We start from the raw sequence: 18,446 nt of genomic DNA, 5'->3' as shown, positions 1-18,446 counted from the left end.
TTTAAAAAGTGAGTTACGATCCACCCCCACACCAGTGCCTGAACACGGGATGTCCAAGAGTGATTTAGTCAGTCAGGGCTGTGCTTAGAGGCAACGGAGAGAAGCAGGTACCTTCACAGGGTGATTAAGTCGTCTCAGGACAGAAGGTAGGACTCGCCACCCGAGGGAGCCTGTTTCTCTCCACTGACTACAGGGCGCTGCCTGCTGTAAGGTGGCCAGTTCAGGCTTGAACACCGAGAGTCCGTCAAAAATGCAAATGTAAAATTTTGGCATTTCATTTGGAGCAGGAGGATGGATTTCACAGCGATTTCTCATCACCACAGGAAAACGCAGTAGCTCGACTATAACCACAGGTGCATTCAAAGAAAAAAAAAGATTGACAGGCTTCAGTGATTCACACAGAGAGAAATCACCCTTTTCTTCGATTCACCTCTCTCCCCCCGACTTTTTCCTGTTAAAGTCCTAGAGCATCATCGATGTCCATTGCCATAGCCACATGTCAGAACATCTACATCTTCAGTGCTTCTTTGCAGGCTTCCATCTAGTGGTTTTACACGTCTCAGCCTAAATAAACGAACCTAGCACCTCTCTCACCACGTGGAAACCTCACAGATGTATGCTGGAACAGCCTCGCTGGGTACGGTGCCGGCTGCAAGCATGACCCTTGCAAACAAAATACTGGTAACGACCAGGCAGATTTTCTCCCTAGCTGTAAGAATTCACCACTAATTCAGCAATTATACAACTCCAACAGCAAACGAAATGGATGGCGTAGCATAAGGCAAGCACTGAACCCTGTTCAAGCTACTGGTTTTTGTCAAGTGACTGCAACATCACTATGAAATTAGATATAAAAATTATGTAGAAGATGGAACACATGCAGAAAATCATCACGACTGCAAAAAGAAATCCATCGGGTCTTCCCCACTGTCAGCCAGAGCTGGTGAAAGAAAGAAAAACTCCGTCAACCGAGCTGCCATAACAAAATCAACAGAAAACACAAGTTCTCCATTCCCGTGGCAGGCGGTGTCACCGTCACGGGCTGGAACGATACGCAGCAGCCATTACTTGGCTTATTTTAAAAGTAAAAAAGAAATCCCCTGTATGTGCACATGTGATGACCATTAAAAAAGCACTTGTTTCTCCAATACACATTATACTTTGTACATCAAGTTATTTCAATTTTTTTATTATGACAATTTACATGTCATATTTATATTAAAGAAATGACAGTAGATATTATAACAAAAACATTATGAAAGAAAAGTTACACAATTAGGCCTACAAGCTATAAAATGGCTTCAGGCCCAGCTTATACACAAAGAGTTCTGACCAGACTGTAGTGAGAGACAACGCTGAACAATTCATTAACAAAAATATTGGCACCAGCCTTAACATTTTTTTTTTTTACTTCATTTACAAGGAATACAGTATTTAAACAGTTGCGTACTGCAAATCTAAAAACATTAGCTGTTAATAAACTGCAGTTAACCCTTTGAGCACTGAGGCCACCATGACTTCGATTTTAAAAAGTTTTAATGCATCGTGTTTTACATGCACGTGATATTACTGGTGGGGGGGAAAAGACAGTGAAAGCACCACCCAGTTTATGTGCAACAAGAATAACACTTCCAGTTTTTTAAACGTATCCCCCCCCCTCCCCTCCCCTCCCACACACACAGTGTGTGTCCCCTCGGTCCTTTCCCTTTGATATTGTAGCAAGTCATGACTGAAGAGAGATTGAAAAACCAAGGTTCAGGACTCAAGAAACGCAAGGGTTAAACTCTACATAAAGAGCTCAGCTTGTGGAACTTTACCATGTTAACTCTTTAGAGAAAGAAAACAAAAATGAGGCCAACTGTGAATGAGACCATTTTTAAGGAACTCAAGGTTTCTTTGCAAACATACAAACAGCACACAGGAGTAAGACAAAACTGTATTTCATGTAAGTATATCTTAAATTTTAAGAGACCTATCTGGCAGGTTTGATCTAATTCTCACAGAATATCGGAGGATAACCATTCTGCTAGCAAGTAACCTGTTCTGTGTTACCTGGGACAATTAATACACCCGGTGTTTGTCTCATATACAGGATCTGTGCCTATGTGAGAACCATCGTGCATACCGAGAACGGTGACGTTACGCTTTTGAATGGGTCACATACCATCTCCTGGCTGCTGTAGGAGGGCTGTGAAACACAGGTAGGAACTAGCAACCACGTTGGCATTAACAACAACTCATTTTAACGAAAGTTAGGGGGAGGAGTACCATTTTAATGAATATAGTATAGGAATAAGATACTGTACAAGATTTTAGAGTCCATATAACGAGTATGAAATGGAAAACTAAACAAGGCTTGTAGCTTTATGATTTGATTTCCTCTTCTACCACTAACTTGAGTAGCAGATTAGTATCTATTAAGGACTTTTAACTGCTCTAACTAACAAACAGTGCACTGGTAACTAGGCCTATCATGTTTTAGTAGAAGGACTTTATCCCCATAGAATCATTTAAGTCAAGTTCTGACAGACTAATCTAAGTTTAGTTGTGTGGGACACAGTAAGAGGAACAAACAACAAAGCAAACTGTGCGGACTCCGACCGACGTCCCCAGAGGCAAACATTGTCATAATACTCTATGGAGTGATCCTAATTTTCTCCACATCCACGTTGCGCTGATGGAATGTTACCAATTCCCTCAAGGAAGGCCTCAAGTAGATTTTCCTGTTACTTTGAAGGTCAGGAGGAGAAGAGGAGGGTATCGGGATGACTCTCCTAAATGGAGACCTTCCATTGGAAATACAGTCTTTAAAGGGCGAGTCAGAAGTCGTTTTTAGGCCTGTCCGAGATCTGTCTTGCAAATGGCATGGGTCTGCATACACATTTTTCCGTTCCACTTCCCCCCATCCATTCCCCATCTCCTGCCGTTATTTGAAAAAGAGCATTCAAACAGCAGGAGAAAGCGACTCCGTCTGCACCTGGGGAACCAGTGAGACTGACTATACACAAAGTGCTGCAAAGTGCACAAAGTAAACCAACTGAACAAATAGAGCGGCTCCATCGTTCAGTTCTCGTTAGTAACCTTTGGGGTTATATGTAGCAATAGTAGATATATCCGCAGGCACACGTGCCTTCATTAAGCACGTGTCCCCTCTAACTGCTATACTGTCCCCTCTCCTGCTCCTCGGCTCAGGTGTGGGGTTGCCAGCATTTACAAAATGATAGTCAAAAACCCAGGTTGTAGGACTTCCTTTTAATTGCAGTTAAATCTGGAGCCTTTACACCACATATTCAATTATAAAAACTTCTTATCTACTTTAGAGTGTTCTATTCTTTCCCCCAGAAGCTGTACACAATCTTTTTTTTAAGTGTCATACTAAGCAATATACATCTTTTGCAATATACAAAATAAGTTAAATTACTCCGAAGCGTTGGGACAATCAATTCCCAAGCACACGTTTTTGCTGTTTGGAACTATCTCAGTTAGTTACACCTAATCTAAAATAAGAGCTTAGTGAGTGGTGCACGTTTTCAGAAGTGACTAGTAATCTTCGATACCCCAACTGCTGGGTGTCCAGCTTCAGAAATAATTTTCAATTGATAAATACTTCTGAAGCCAGAGCTCTCCACTAGGTCTCAGACTGGGTACTCAACTGTAAAGCACCAAAAATTAGTCATATAGAATTTTTCTTACAACAGTATATACTGGAAAAAAAAATAAGGATCATTTCTGTTGGAGTTTTTATTTTCTGCCTTCCAAGATTTTAAGTGAGATACAGTCCCTACCCCAACTGTTAGGGAAGGGGAGGAAGAAAAGACTACCAGGAAATGTGGGCTTGATCCTGCAAATCCTTACTTCAGACAATATCCTAAGTGCTTCCATAGAAGTTTTAAACACTTAAGGAATTGCAGAATTGTGTTCCTTCACATGAATTTCTGGAGTTTCCCCCACCGTATTCAACACAATTTTTTTCAGAAAGTGACTGTTTTGGTTGGAGATACTTGATCTTTTATGTATATATTTATATATTTAAGGAATTTATATACCCAGTGAATCGGAAGCATACGTCAAATGTAAATACATATCTAGGGTGTGCGCTGCACATTACATCCATATTACAAGCCTGTGAATAGTAGTCACTGCACATGTACCCAAACCAATTTTCAAGGCCTATATATTGCCATTTTGAACTAGACGATACAAATCTCTTTGTCAGACCAGTTCTGGGGGCTAGCATTACTGCCATAATTTATTTAAATTACTGTGTACAAAGTGAATTAAAAAAGCAGGTGCCATAAAAATTCCTCATTTACTTTTCATAAGAGAAGTTTGTGAAAATGTGTAATTTGAAACAATTATTTGAAAGTTTAGACCAGGCCTTCCTATTGAAGAGCACTGAAAACCAAGCTATAAGCGCCTGAAAACAGAGGTATAAAATGGACACCCTGACAATGAACTATTAAAATTAAACAGTTGCAGCATCTGGATACCAATGTAGTTCAAATGACAGATGTGAAGACAAATCAGAACAAGCGTACCACTACCACACGCTTTTTCTTTTGTGAACATACATTTTTTTTCCCCCTTGAGGTTCTTTGAGTAAGGTCTCTCGACAAGAGTTCAGACACAGCAATTAGAAAACAAAAGTGAACAGACAACAAGTCCAGCTAAGTCATTCGCTCCCGCTATATGAAGAGTAACTGAGACACTTTAATGCAAAGAAATCTTGAAGGTGGCGTACTTCATAAATAGACAATTTAGAAAAAAGCATATCTCTCTCTCTCTCTCTTTCTCAAGTGCTGTTAGAACAGAGCAATCTTTTCATTTAAAAAAAAAATCAGGAAGATACAGTAATTTTATAATGTAATTCAACATGTACAAAGTCAAACTATCAAAGAGCTGATTGTTCAGCACTGATCTTCCTACATGATTTCAACACTAAGGGTTTTTTCAGTAGTTTGGTGATGTCCTTTTCCATTTTTAAATCAAGAATATGCTCAGGTTTAGAAGACTAAGTAACTAGAAGACAGCAACTGCGGTGAAACCAAGTTCTTAACTCTACCACCCTTCCGGTTAGATTAACGCACCACATTCATGAATTACAGAGCGGACCTACTGTGCACTTTGTGTCGCTGATAGTCACACGGGCTGCATGCAAGAAAGCAAACAGCCATCATTTATCTCGGTGACACAAAAAAAGTCCATTCCTCCACTCGATTTATAGGTTCTTCCCCTCGCCAATGCTACTTCAACTGCACATAGCAATCAGTTCACTTTCTTCCCAATCAGTTATACTCTGAAGAGTTTGCACTGAAAAAAGACAAAGCTTTTAGTGACAACCTGTGTGGAAGAAACAGGAGTTGGTTGAATAAATGCTTTGTATGTTCAGCCAAAAGCTGCTTGTTCTTGCACTTTTAAATCCCATTATGTTAAAAAAACATCCCTGGCCAGTTTTCACTCTGTTTCTCAAATGGTTTGAGCTTTCTGTTAGTCCAAAGCCACACCTGAAGATCAGTAGTCAAAGACATTTAACTTCTGATCTCACGATGAGTACAGAAGAGCACAAGATTGTAAGGACACCGGGAGGACATTTCCACTCTGGAGTCACATATACATACTCTAACAGCATGAACCCTGTGCGGCAGGCAGCTGGCCTCACGTCAGAAAATGTCATCTTTCCAAATAGGAGACTCTGCATTTTCCACCAAGCAGGAAGCCTTAGAAATGAGAGAAATACGGGTTTGAAAACGTTAGTACTTTCTAGGGCATTTTTTCCGGTTTTTATTTGCACAACATTCCCACTGGTCTAAGGGGGAACTCTGGATCCTGGAGGATGAAGTTGTCTCAGGTACCAAAGGTGACTTAGAAGACAAAAAAGTTGTTTTTGAGAAGCGACCTATAGAAAGTAAGACTTGGTAACAACTTGTCATTCTGCATTTTTAAAATGGGATGCTCCTGATGTAAGGTTCAATGCTCCAGTTCCGCTTCCTGGTCTTTCCTGCTTTTACGTCACTCCCTAACTCAGTACTCGGTTTTTTCCTGGTTGGTATATTCGGTGTTGTAACTCTCTTGTATTTTTCTACGTTCACAATTACTTGCCCACTAAGTATTTAACATTTGGGGTAGACTCTACAAGCAAGAATGTTTGCTACAGCACTGATCAGATACTAAAAGGCTCCGTCAGGCAGCAAAAAAGATTATGGCACTGCCAAAACAAATGAGAACCCATCGGTTGCACAGTGTTGCGGCATGCGAATCAGACGGTTTGCACTGCAAGTATTAAAAATGCTCAGCAATTATTAACATTGAAAAGTGGAAGCTGTATGTTCTTGCTTGTTTTAAAACGTAAGTATATATTTGAAATGTAGAAGCACTACGTTTGTGCCTCACCTAAGCAAAGAAAAACACTAGAGTAGCTTAAAATGCTACATATGCTTTTAAGAACTCATTCTAAACTTCTGTGGCTTTTCACTACCTTGTTTTAATATCTGCTCATGAAAACTGTTAATAGTTAACATCAGTGAGGTGGAAAAATATTTAATCTTTAATGGAATTAAGTTCTTATTTAGAAAGAGAGCGATTTCTCATTTTTTTTAAATCACAAGCTTGCTTAGCACAGCAGATAATGAGCGAGTTCCATCTTTTTGCGCCTCCGCTGTTTCTAGTTTTATAGCAGGATATGTGCACTGCTAGAACCCGAATGAGTAAGAGTCATGGAGTGGTTCTGATAGAACTCGTGGAGAAAGAGGTGGGGAAACAAAACCAAGACTTTCAAGGCCAGAAGGTAGGTAATTTTTGGATCTAGGTTTTCTAGAGAGGTATTTAGTAAAGGCCTAATGCCGGTTTTATTACAGGAAAACAGAAGTGCTTAATGACTGACTAGTAAATACAATATAATGGAAGGGAATTAGGTGGGGCAGGAAAGGAGAACTCACTCCTCGGTGGCAGCAGCAGTTTTGGTGCATCCATTGCCGGCAATGGACATAAACACCAGTCAAAAATCCAAATCTCAGAGCAAAAGGATTAATAGACGTGACCTTTTTGGATTTCAATGTTTGGCAGATCTGTTTGAGCTGTCTGTGTGCTACAACATGTATAAATGCTACAGCCTGCATCTTAATTCAGAGTAAAGAGAAAACTGAATGCTACCCAAAACAAATTTCAGTTCTGCTCTTTATGTGCCCCATGTTGGGTGGTGTTTTTTTTTCTTTTGTTGTCTTTTTCTTTTCTTGAATAAAAGCACGTATCGCTTCATGCCCACTCAAAAGTTGATGAGATGTCTTGGAGTCAAGCGTTTTCTCTCAGAAATACTGCCTTCTTGAAACCAGTTGGTCACATGACAATTATTAAAATGTATTTTAAGAAAATTCTAATGGCCAAAGGCCAACACTACATTCAAAACCTGCTAATACATCCAGGCAGATAAGTAAAATCAAAACAAAACCACACACAAACCCCAAACAGAAAACCTCCAAAAGGAAAACTGTTCCATTTGTTTACTTCAATTTGAAGTAGATATTAAGGACATGAATGGACCAGTCACGGTTTATTTGAAAATCCCTCAATCCTCTGATGCACTGTCATTCTGTGGTCAGTGCCGTTTGTACAAACGTTATTTCGTTCAGAATACTCCCAACAGATGGTGAAACTCAAGTGGCCGGGCAGCTACCGCAGGGTTCTTTTGTCTGTAAAAAAAGTCTGCAGCACGTCAAGGTGCCATCCAGCTTACAGACTAACTTCACATCGATACGTCCTCCCACTAGACACTGTGCATCGAAGACCAGCTGATGAACTATGCATGAGATAGCTTTATAAATTCATGGCTAGCGTGTTTCGACTGTCAAAAATGTCATTACAGTACACTTTACTGTACAAACACTTTAAAGGATGTTTATTAGGAAAGTCTGCAAGTCATAATGGATAGCAGAGTTCTTGTTTATGGTACCTTCTTGGCCTCTAATAATTCTGTTTGCCTCCAGTATTAAAATCAAACTGCTTCCATGAAGGTGATTACTAAAATGAGCTATGGTATGTTAACCTACAACTCACAAAATGCGACAGTACAGACATTAATTTTTTTTTAACTGTCTGTTAAGTTGTAATCTAAGTTGTGAACATTTAAATATAATATATATCTCATATGAAAAAGCTAAAGCACAAGTGCTTCTGCACCCCCCGCCCCACCCCTTGAGCCAAACCCACGCCAGTTCTGGTTTGGGCCCTGACCGATTTGGAATGCTTTCTTAGGCCACCCATTTCCACAAATTTGTATGCACTCAGGAAATATAAAGTCAAAAATATACAAATCTCTTGTTGTTATAAGGTTTTTGTGAGTGAAATTACCCAGGACCATGGACTTGGAAGGAGAAGGGGGGGGGTAAGAGAGGGAATTTACAGCAATTAATCTTCAAAGTTCAAAACTGGTCACTTCACAGAAAGACTGCAGGACTGGTGAAATTCTTGCTTCTAAAAAGTGATACTGTAGTGGAGAATTTTCTAGGAAAAATAAAACAGCTTTTAATAACTGGCCCGCTGGTATGAGCTACCGTGGAATAAATTAGCACAAAAATGGAAGTCTTATAACTGTTCACTGTTACAGACGTAGTCAACGAGGTCAGTCACTCTCAAAAGTTCGTCTTCGTCTTCCTCCGGCCCTACTGCTTCCTGCCCGCTCCCCGTCCCGTTGGGCGCCAGGCTGGCGCTGGCTGTGCTGTCCTTGGGGGCCTGGGTCTTCTCGCTTGGCTTGCCAATCAAGTTCTCAATGGTTTTACCTGGGCTCTGTCCGTTGGTGGAAGGCAAGTCCACCAGGCTGTAGTCCAAAGGGCTCTCTACTTTCCCTAAATTATCAAAGTCATCTTCGTCATCGCTTTCTATCCGGTAGCAGTGCTTCTTGGTGTTGTCTTGAGGAGCTTGTGGTGCTGGCAGCTTATTTGCAGGAGCGGGGTTTTCTGCATCGTCATTAGCATTTTCGCAGTTATCTTCGTCGTCTGTTTCGATTCGATTCAGCCGTTTGCGGACAGGCCTCCCTTCGTCTTCCTCATCCTCTCCTTCTTCCTCAGAGTAGTCGTCTGTACTTCGCCGACGTTTTCGAATCAATCGCTTTGACTCCTTTGTGGATTCATCATCTTCAGAGTTCTTAGATGTGTAGCTCTCTGCAATAAGCAGCAGACTTAAAGCCATTAGCAAATCTGAGTGCAGCCAAAACAATTACACTTTTTTATTTCTCATCTTTCCCACCCATTAAAGAGCCACCCCTCTCTCTCTCACCACACACATTTCTATCTCCTTCCCCGGGTTCCCCAGCCATGTCAAAACGCTTGCATTCTTTTTACTTTTTAAATAAACTGCTCGAGTAGCAAAGACCAACAATTTGTTGATACTCTGCTTCCAATCTGAGGAGTACCAGGGGCTTTGGAGGCAGGTGTATTCCCCCCTAAAAGTGGTAACTGCATGCCAGGAATAACGCAGAACTGTATCCCTAATCTCACAGCACTTGCTTTGCACCCTTCCAGAACCTGAGAGCCCAAATAATGGCTGCACTATCGTAAAAAGATATATATATACACACACACAAATACATATACAAATATATATTTGACTGGATACAAACTCCAAGTACCAAAATTTGAAGCCAGTGCCACAGAACAAAAATGCTGTTCAAATAGACTTACAGTTACTAGACTCTTTCAATAAAAAACAATGGAACAATGGGGGGGTTTTTTTTTTTTTTTTTTTTGCAAACTGGAACACTGCCTACACGCTGACAGCCTTTACACTGACCCTTGATGGCTTAGGTGAGAAAAGACAGAGACTGAAAGATCAAATGGCAAACACTATTTGCTGTCTCCTTGTGATTTCCATTAGAAATGCATGCGAACTGTCATTTTAAAGGGTATTATTTAACGTAGGTTCGAGTTGCTAGAGGCTCTGTCGGAGTTCCTGTATTTTCAACGTAATTACGTCTCCAGTAACGCTGTTACATATTTTATAACATACTGTGGAAGAGTACTGGAATGGTACTAAATGGTGCTGATTTCAATATGCAAAAAGCCAGTACCAAAAAGACCTGAGGAAATAGGATTTCATGGAGAAAAAGACACCATCAGTCAGGCACGGTTTAAAGTCACAAGTGCAGGCAGCAAAAAAACTCCGCCACCATATAGCGGATTCTTAGCAGAGAGCCTATACATCGTAAGTCTGAGAACAGACTGTATTGAAGTATAAGATCAAGTTTTTGAGATACTATACGGCTGCGTTACATACTTGTTTCCTTTCATCTAAGAGGATCTTCTAACACTCTGTAAACGCAGGCCTGCACTTCCAAAACTTACCTACAAATCAGAGGCGCTCGGCCTGTCAAGCGCGGCTGATTTTCTGAGGAAGCCTGGCATCCATTGCAACCTGTACCGCTCAGCGTCTCTGAAAGCCGGACCTAAGGTCTCATAAGCTGGGCGCCCAGAATGCAAAGCACCCAAAGTCAGTGGTTGCTTTTGTAAAAGCTAATTTTACATCAAAACACACACCAGTCGCTCGTGGTGTGACTGACATTACTGAGAGCAGGCTTCCTCTGTACTTCTCACAGCTCCTTCAAACCAGAGATTGAACGGGCCTTAACCACCAGCACAAATACAATCGGGGCACGAGAAGTAATACCCTTTCTCCTACAAAAGAGAATCTTTAAAGACTCGTGGGACGAAGCTTTGTGACCTCTTAACAGAAAAGTGGTGAAACAGTTATGTTAATGCCATTTTTGGAATCCCAGCACTCTGCGCCAGACACAGTCAATTCGGACCTGGAAGTCAGGATTAGGGACAACGATGACTTTGAGAAGCGACTGTAACAGTGCATCATAAAGTACCACTGGACTGTTTCAGAAGGAAACAGTTTCTGAGAAACATCACGGAACTCTAGAAAGAAGATTCTCCAAAATCTCTGAATTATACACAGTTTTCTCTTCATGCTAATGCTGACATACACCAGCTCCTGCAAACAGTGGACTGTTTGTTTTACCTTCACTGTCTGAAGTGGAGAGCCTGCGTTTATGAACTCTTCTTAACTCCTTCCCGTATCGGACACTTTTCTGTGAGCCATCACTTTCTGAATCTTCCTTATAATTAACTTGTCTCTTCTGATTCCGTCTTGATCTTCTCCTAGTTTCCAGGTAATCGTCATCACTGTAATCTGTGTAATCACCACTCTCTGTACAGAAGAAAACAGTGACGGGCATTACTCCATTAAAGCAAAACTGCACAATTTAGTTAAGCTTTAGACCAGCACCAATAAAATCATGCGCTCTTCCAGCACAGGAGAGTCTCAGCCATCATGCCTTGTTACCCTGACCCATTCCAGGCTCATGCATCAGTTCCCCCATTCATCGTCAGCGTAGAATTGTTTGATTTTAAAATCGTCTCACAAACCTTTTTCCTGTCTCCCTCAAACTCCCCCAGAACGGGTTTTCTTTCAGTGTTTTTGTTCCCTCATCTCTACTGGTGCCAAAGATGCCTCCTCTACAATTCCTGACAGTTGAAACAACCTTACTGAATCGGAGTTGTTGATGCACATTACCACTGATGCTGGAAAGTCCCTTCTGTTTTTAAAATTTAAATAAATTGTACTCTACTCAAACGCTTTTAAGAATAGGTAAATGAAAAACCACTAACAAGATGAAACTCCAGCTAAGATCTGAGTTACAGAATTTAAATTAACAAGACAAATCGGTCTCACTCGATCATAAGTTTGCTTAAAACAAAAACTGTATAGAAGAAACTTACCATCATTCACAGTTCTTCCTGCACCAGTCTACTGCAGCTAGTGTCTTTAAGAATTAAAGTTATTTACATCAGCTGAAAATAGCCTTGCATCAACTTTAGCTGCTTTTTCACTGAGCTGTGCCAGAACAATTATCCCAAGATACATTTCTATACATTTCACATACTATTCTTAAGTTAGTGATTGACATGAGTCACAGATCCAAGTGGCATCCTCTTTACTTCCTAAAATATTAGAGAAAGAATCGGAGCAAGTCAACAAGAACAACCACCTTCAGAAAGAAACTCCGTCTCTGGAGACTGAGAACAAAGCCACTCGCAGGGTACCTTATTTCCTTAGCTCAAAATAGGGTTAAGGCAGGATCCTGAGGGACAATAACAGGGGTAAAACAGAGAAACACAGAGTTAGGACTATACTCTTAGAAACATAAGGAATGAAACTGGAATCAGCTGATTTTATCACAGGTGTGTGTCCACCAGGAAACAAATAGCTGCTGCTGTGCATTATAGAATAGATGCGCAATTAGACTTCTGCCAGTATCTTCATTGGTAACAGCTTATGATTAGTGCAATAATGCATTCAGGACAGGGAGACAGCAACTATTTTAAGTGTATATAGCTATCTTCATCTGTCCATGCATGAACCCTCCTTTTGGAAACCAGTACTTCAAAGCAATTTCCTCCAACGTGTTCATCATCTATGTTCTAGAGAGACAGATAAAACACTGGAAAGGTAACACACACTGCAACAAGTTAACATTCCAGTGTACTTAGTACCTTAAATTCACAATAAAAATAAGTAAAAATAAGTGCTTATGTATCTGGCACTTTCTAGGACTGGGTCTGAAATGAAGCAGAAACAAGGAGGACAGTCTTCAGAGAAAGATGCTAATCAAGAAAAGGTGCGAGTATTGCGTAGGTACTATTCTCACACTTCAGACTGTGCAAACAGAAAACAAACTGGTTGAAAGACAAGCAGAATAAGTGAATCATTAGGTTCTCCTGTGATGCAGGAGTCTTCAGTTACTAAAGATCAAAAAGGATAATCGTAGAAGAGACAGATTCAAGGTGTTATAGTTTGCTTTCAAGCCTACCAGAGAACACAGAATGCCGTACAACTGAAGGAATTTTCTTCCATACAAAGCGAGGGAAACATGTTTCTTGCAGAAGCTTTTTCAAAGGTATTTGGAAGGTCTTCAAGCAGCTATAAAGAAGTACATTTTTGCCTCCATCCTTTCTCTTCCCTGCAATCATGTTCCAAAAAGGAAGATGCAGAACAGCTGAAACTCTCCACCAAGGTGCCCTTTTGAATCGTAACACGAGCATTCATTTAAATACATATTTACCTACAATGCCAAGAACCTGGTACTCAATACTAGTTTCCTGCAGAATATTCACAGCAGAACAGGCAGCAAACTGCTGTACAGACAGGGAGCAAAGATGACATCTGAATTGACCAAAGCAACCAAACAAGTTCGTGTCAGTCGTGGCAGGAAACTGAAACTTCCACTCTTCCTCTCTCCTGTACAGACTATTTAGTATATTTAAGACTCTCATACTCACCAGATTCTCTGCTTGAATTGTCTTCAGAATCTTCATCTTCGTCATCTTCAGAATATTTTTTCTTGACTGTTTTCCTTCGTAACCGCCTGCTTTGCCTCATGGGCCTGGAGAGGTGTCGCCTGGATATGCGGGCACAGAACTCTGAATCGCTGTCTTCGTTTGACGGTGGGTCGTCTTCACTTTCATCCAGATTTTCCTCTGATATAACAAACTCGTCCTGAGATCTGTTCGAAGAGAGACCACAGACAACAGAGATAGATATCGGAAACAAAGGATCAAAACAGTTACTACTATTTTACAAGCAAGTGATCTATGCAAAGTAAGCATTATCTTACACAGAAAACCACACAAATCTTACAGTAATAATGCGGAGCAAAGATCCAGAGAGAGCAAACTGCCATCACTGACGTTAGGTTTCAGTTGTACCCTTGTGATGTAGCTTTACAGTGCATTCGTTATACAGCAGGTTAGAACAGCAGGTGAATACAAACACTCTGTCAAACTGAGACTGCAGGTGACATTTACGAAGGACAGATTCTAGAGTGTTCATATCATACACTGCAAAGTGACACCTGCATAGCAATGACTATGGACGAGCATCACCTGCAGGGGGGAAAAAACCACCCACCGTGTTCCAGCAGAGATGACCTCCCCTTCATGAACCAAGCACTGTCCTACGCCATTTCTGAGAATTACAATATCATGTCTGAACACAAAATTGTTGCTCTCATGCAAAACATGCATCTTACAAACTTATCAGCTTGTAACACTCACTTCGTTTTGAAAGTGAACAAAGGCTTTTTTAAAAACCGCTGAGCACTGAAGGTGCAGAGTCACTTGCGTTTGGCCGCCAGCCGAAATGTAAATTCCAGTATAACATCCAGAAGGCATTCAGCAGAGGATGGAGTTGAAAATGCATGAGCACACTTTGACAGATCAATGCACCATGAATTCTGTGAGATTTCCGCAAGCTACACTCACTGATGGGAAATTTCCAGGACACTTAGCTCAACTATTCAGGGTGCCTCTGAAATGTCCTCAGCATGGTCACAGGTGAAAAACAAAGCTCAAAAATTTGCATTTATGTTGTATAGATTATCCATACACTTAGTAAATTGACTCAGTGACTGGTGTAAAGCTTTAAATGTTGATAGTGAAAAGCCTAGACCTCATGGTCCATTATGTTTCTTCACTGAGGCATAAAGGATGTCTAAAATGATTATTAAATTTTTTAACATTAGGAATTCCCCAGACCGAACGATGAGAAGTTCCACAGAAAGAGAGTTTCAGTTAGCCAGAGCAACACCCATTTAGCGTTTGAAGCTTCACATGACACGTATTTGTTGTCTACAGTATAAACCACTTCTTTGGCTGTTTTCAAACTCTTATCTCCTAGAGAGCAGAAATCAAGAATTGATTTCAGAACCTGCATGTCAAGTTCTGTATGCTCTAAATGGGGAAATTTTACTCTTCCCGTTTCTAAATGGCAATCAGACCCAATAAAAATTCCACAAAACACAACACATTCTCAAAAGGAAAACAACCAGCCTCATTTTAGCTACAACTTTGTGAAGGATTTCTGCTAGGCAGTCACATCCGTCAGAGGACTGCGCCTGTCTGGCTCCTTCCCTAACATAACCGTGTATAGAACCCCGCAGCGTGGCCTCAAACATACCAGTAACATTTCCAGAGCATATTTTGCTTAAAATACAGGTTGAACGATTTCAGCACGTGGATCCGGAGTGCAGTTTTTCCAATACAGTGATGTTCCCCTAGGCCAGGAGGGCTTTTGCTGGCACTGTGCAGTGCTGTTCCAGCACTGGGCACATGCTCCTAATGATCAGAGATGGGGCATCGCAGAGTCACAGAAGCCTGTAGCGGTCCGTGACTTGTGGTGGAAGTTAAATTGCAGACCTACCCGTCACTGATCTTGAATTCATCCTCGCTCTCTTCTTCATCCAGATTACTGTCACTGTCCAAGTCATTTAGTCGCCGTCGTTTCTTGCGTCGTGCTGCAGCAGCCCTTTGCGGTCGCTTGTTTTCTTTCCTTTCTTCCTCTAGGATTGTGGAAATGTCTTTGCCACGGTGACCTGTGATATTAGACATGTCTTTGCCTCTGCCAATGCCTGAATTCAGTAACAGAAAGGGGAAAAAAGAACAAGTTTATTTTTTGTTTAACTTTATACGTATCTTTCTCCCATGCCTCTAGCTTCAGTTTATTTTCTGTAAAGCAGAGTATTTTTTTTGTCATGCAAGACTCTGTCTGGAGTCTTGTTCCCGACACACACAGCCACAGCTGTGGTCACTTGGAAATACCGAAGTCCACATGGAAGACAGCGGCTAGTGTCAGCATTCCGATACTCAGCCCCAACCCACATTACCACCAATGCTAGTGCCTTCTGAGTAGGGCAGATACCAGAAAATACATTTTCTTCACAATGCTGAATATCCTTCTTGGGAAATGAAGTGTTTAAGTTGCTGTTTGGCCGGGGAGTGGAGTTTCTGAAAAGCTGGTTTTACTGTTGAGACTTAGTCGTGTTTATTATATGGGTCTTGTGTTACACACCCCCAGACACCCGATTTTCAGATTGTCTGTATACACCGAGCTTCTGAAAACTGGTGCCCTCATGGAGATGCCACAAGGCAAACAACTGAGGGATAACGTTTCACAGTGGTTTTCTCCAGGCAAGTTAAGGTGATGCAGAAGCACAAATCCATCTACATCCCTCAGATACTGTTGAAGATCTCTCTTTTGGTCCCCTACGTTGCCTTAACAGGCAAAAAAGAACATAATTTCCACTTTATTCACATTCAACTGAGAAGTGTTTATAGATCCGGACTAATATTTTTAAGATGACTTTGTAGACCCAGTCTTTAGGGGGTCCAATGATGGACCAATTTATGAGCCCAATTTATACAGGGGACAAATGTCAATAGCGCTAGCTGCCATTCCAATCTCAAATCCCAAACTTGGCAAATTAATTTTAAGAGTTTTCTTGTCATGCTTATTCACTGCATTCGTATATCAAAACATGTACAAGCTGAATTTAACTATCAAGGCCAAATACTTCTTGGCATCTTTTGGCAGCCTGGGAGGGCCATTCCCAAGGGAAATTATTTAGTTTGATTCCAAAAATACAGCAGTAAGAACTGTAAACTACAAAGTTTAAGGGAGGGGATTATATTTGTTGCTTCTCGCATCAAAATAAATTTGGTCTCAAATCTTATCACCATTGCAATGAAAAACAAATAACATCAGAAACATACCTCCTCCATCAGCCTCCTTGATATCATCTTCAATTGCCTCATCAATTGCCTCATCAAATTCATCAAACCTAAAAGTAACAGCTTTCGTTTACCACTTTGAAGTGAACCCTAATTAAATTATATTATGAAAACATACCTCAAAATCTAAAACTGCTCTAAGAAATCACACTGCACAGACAATGGGCTGGATATATAATAAAGATAATGGGCCGGATTGATGATAAAATAGCCATTTTTTTAAAAGGTGTGTTTCTTACTTCTACTTGCTAGCAGATTATTTATCACTGCCTGGCTGTCTTACTATTGGTTTATGTGAACAGAAAACCACTTTCATTTTACGTGACATACCACTGAATTTAACAATGTATAATTTGAAAGTTCTTTAAGATGATATCAGTGGCACTTTTCACACAAAGTATTAGTCATTTTTTCTACACCTTTTATTAGATGACATACGCACTACCAATCTGCAAGACAGACTTTCTGAAAAGCACCTATTAAAGTCAGAGTAAATTTATTCATCCTGTCTAAATTTTCCTTGAAAACTTATTTGAGATAGCTTCTTTCTCCTCTTAAAGCTCACGGTAATTACACTTTATGGATCTGCAACGTCCTAAGCTGAACACATAAAACATACTGTACGCAGTTCTTTGTAATTATGTAGACATAACTAAATAGGGCAAACAGAAGCAAAATATTTGAGTACGTTTGTCCTGCAGCAGCTTTAAAACTGCATAAATCTCTGCACGCTGAGTAACTCATTTAAAGGGAACAGCAAATGGAGGAAAAAGGATCCAGTCCTTTCACACAGATGACTTCAGTTTGTTTCTTCAGTTATGAGTTCAAATCCCGTAAAAAAGGATTGTCACCAATTGATTTGTATCACCAAATAGATGCCTTGAGAAATAACATGCAAAAGTACAAATTTTATTAACTACGTAGGAAAGACATTTTATTTAGATGCAAGTTTTTCTGCTCATTTAAATTTTTTTTTTTTTTTAAGATACAAACAACTAACAGTTGGACAATACTTTCATTAAAGATTCAGTTTCTCAGTCACGAAAGATTACAGTTATATTTATCTTGGTCCTCCATAGTAACCTCCAGCAGAACAAGAAAAGAATAGATTTAATATTACTCTGTATTCCAATAGTAAGCATAAAACACTTTCTCCTTTAAAAATAAGGTGATGGATTTCTGGTCTCTTTATATTCCCCAAGAACAACTGCATGTCACATTTACAGCTTTACACAGCAAGGAAGTAACTCTGAAATTATTCCATCAATAAGATTAGTTCCACATTACTCAAACACTATTTTCCCTCCTCACCGCTAAAAAAAAAAACTGTTTAAAATGCAAGAAATCACTTCACGCTTTCGAATCACTGCTAACAAATAACCTGAGCTCAAACATGAGCTGACAGCTCCTTGTCCGTTAGGTGTAATGGAACATAATTTCTGCTGCTGCTGCTTTATCCATAATGCAGATTTCTGCTAACCTCCTCACGAGAGGACTCAACAGATGACTCGGGTGATACAAAGGGATTACATATCTTTAGAGAACCAGAACGCTACACAATACAGATTTGTCTGTAAGCGGAATAAAACGTTTAGCATTTATTTTCCCCCGCTGAAGGAAAGCATACACAATTCTCAGTGACACTAGCAGGACTTCACTGCGGACATATAAATTTGAAGTGACACACTGACACGTGTAATATTTCCACCAGCTCAGAGTTGTGTGTATGATGTAGCCTGTAAGAAAGACTGTGTCATTTTGTATCAGATTGATTTTTCCAGAGCAACATTATATGAAACATGATTTCCAATAAAAATTAGTCTTTGCACA

At 40.3% G+C, this 18,446-nt stretch overlaps 1 protein-coding gene across 1 annotated transcript in view; it reads right to left on the bottom strand.

Annotated features, from left to right (window-relative positions):
• Positions 1-3,157: 3,157 nt before the first annotated feature.
• Positions 3,158-18,446, bottom strand: part of RSF1 (remodeling and spacing factor 1) — a 41,629-nt gene continuing 26,340 nt past the window's right edge. The window contains exons 11-15 of the mRNA XM_009321925.1: positions 16,599-16,666; positions 15,250-15,457; positions 13,332-13,555; positions 11,011-11,199; positions 3,158-9,152 (exon numbers count right to left, since the gene is read on the bottom strand). Of these exons, the coding sequence (XP_009320200.1) occupies positions 8,578-9,152; positions 11,011-11,199; positions 13,332-13,555; positions 15,250-15,457; positions 16,599-16,666 (1,264 nt within the window). The 3' untranslated portion in view covers positions 3,158-8,577. The remainder of the gene's footprint in view (positions 9,153-11,010; positions 11,200-13,331; positions 13,556-15,249; positions 15,458-16,598; positions 16,667-18,446) is intronic.

Source organism: Pygoscelis adeliae, unplaced genomic scaffold (genome assembly GCF_000699105.1).
Source record: "Pygoscelis adeliae isolate BGI_AS28 unplaced genomic scaffold, ASM69910v1 Scaffold263, whole genome shotgun sequence".
NCBI lineage: Eukaryota > Metazoa > Chordata > Aves > Sphenisciformes > Spheniscidae > Pygoscelis > Pygoscelis adeliae.
The sequence above is the reverse complement of the archived record's forward strand: the minus strand, read 5'-3'. Positions and strand labels throughout refer to the sequence as shown.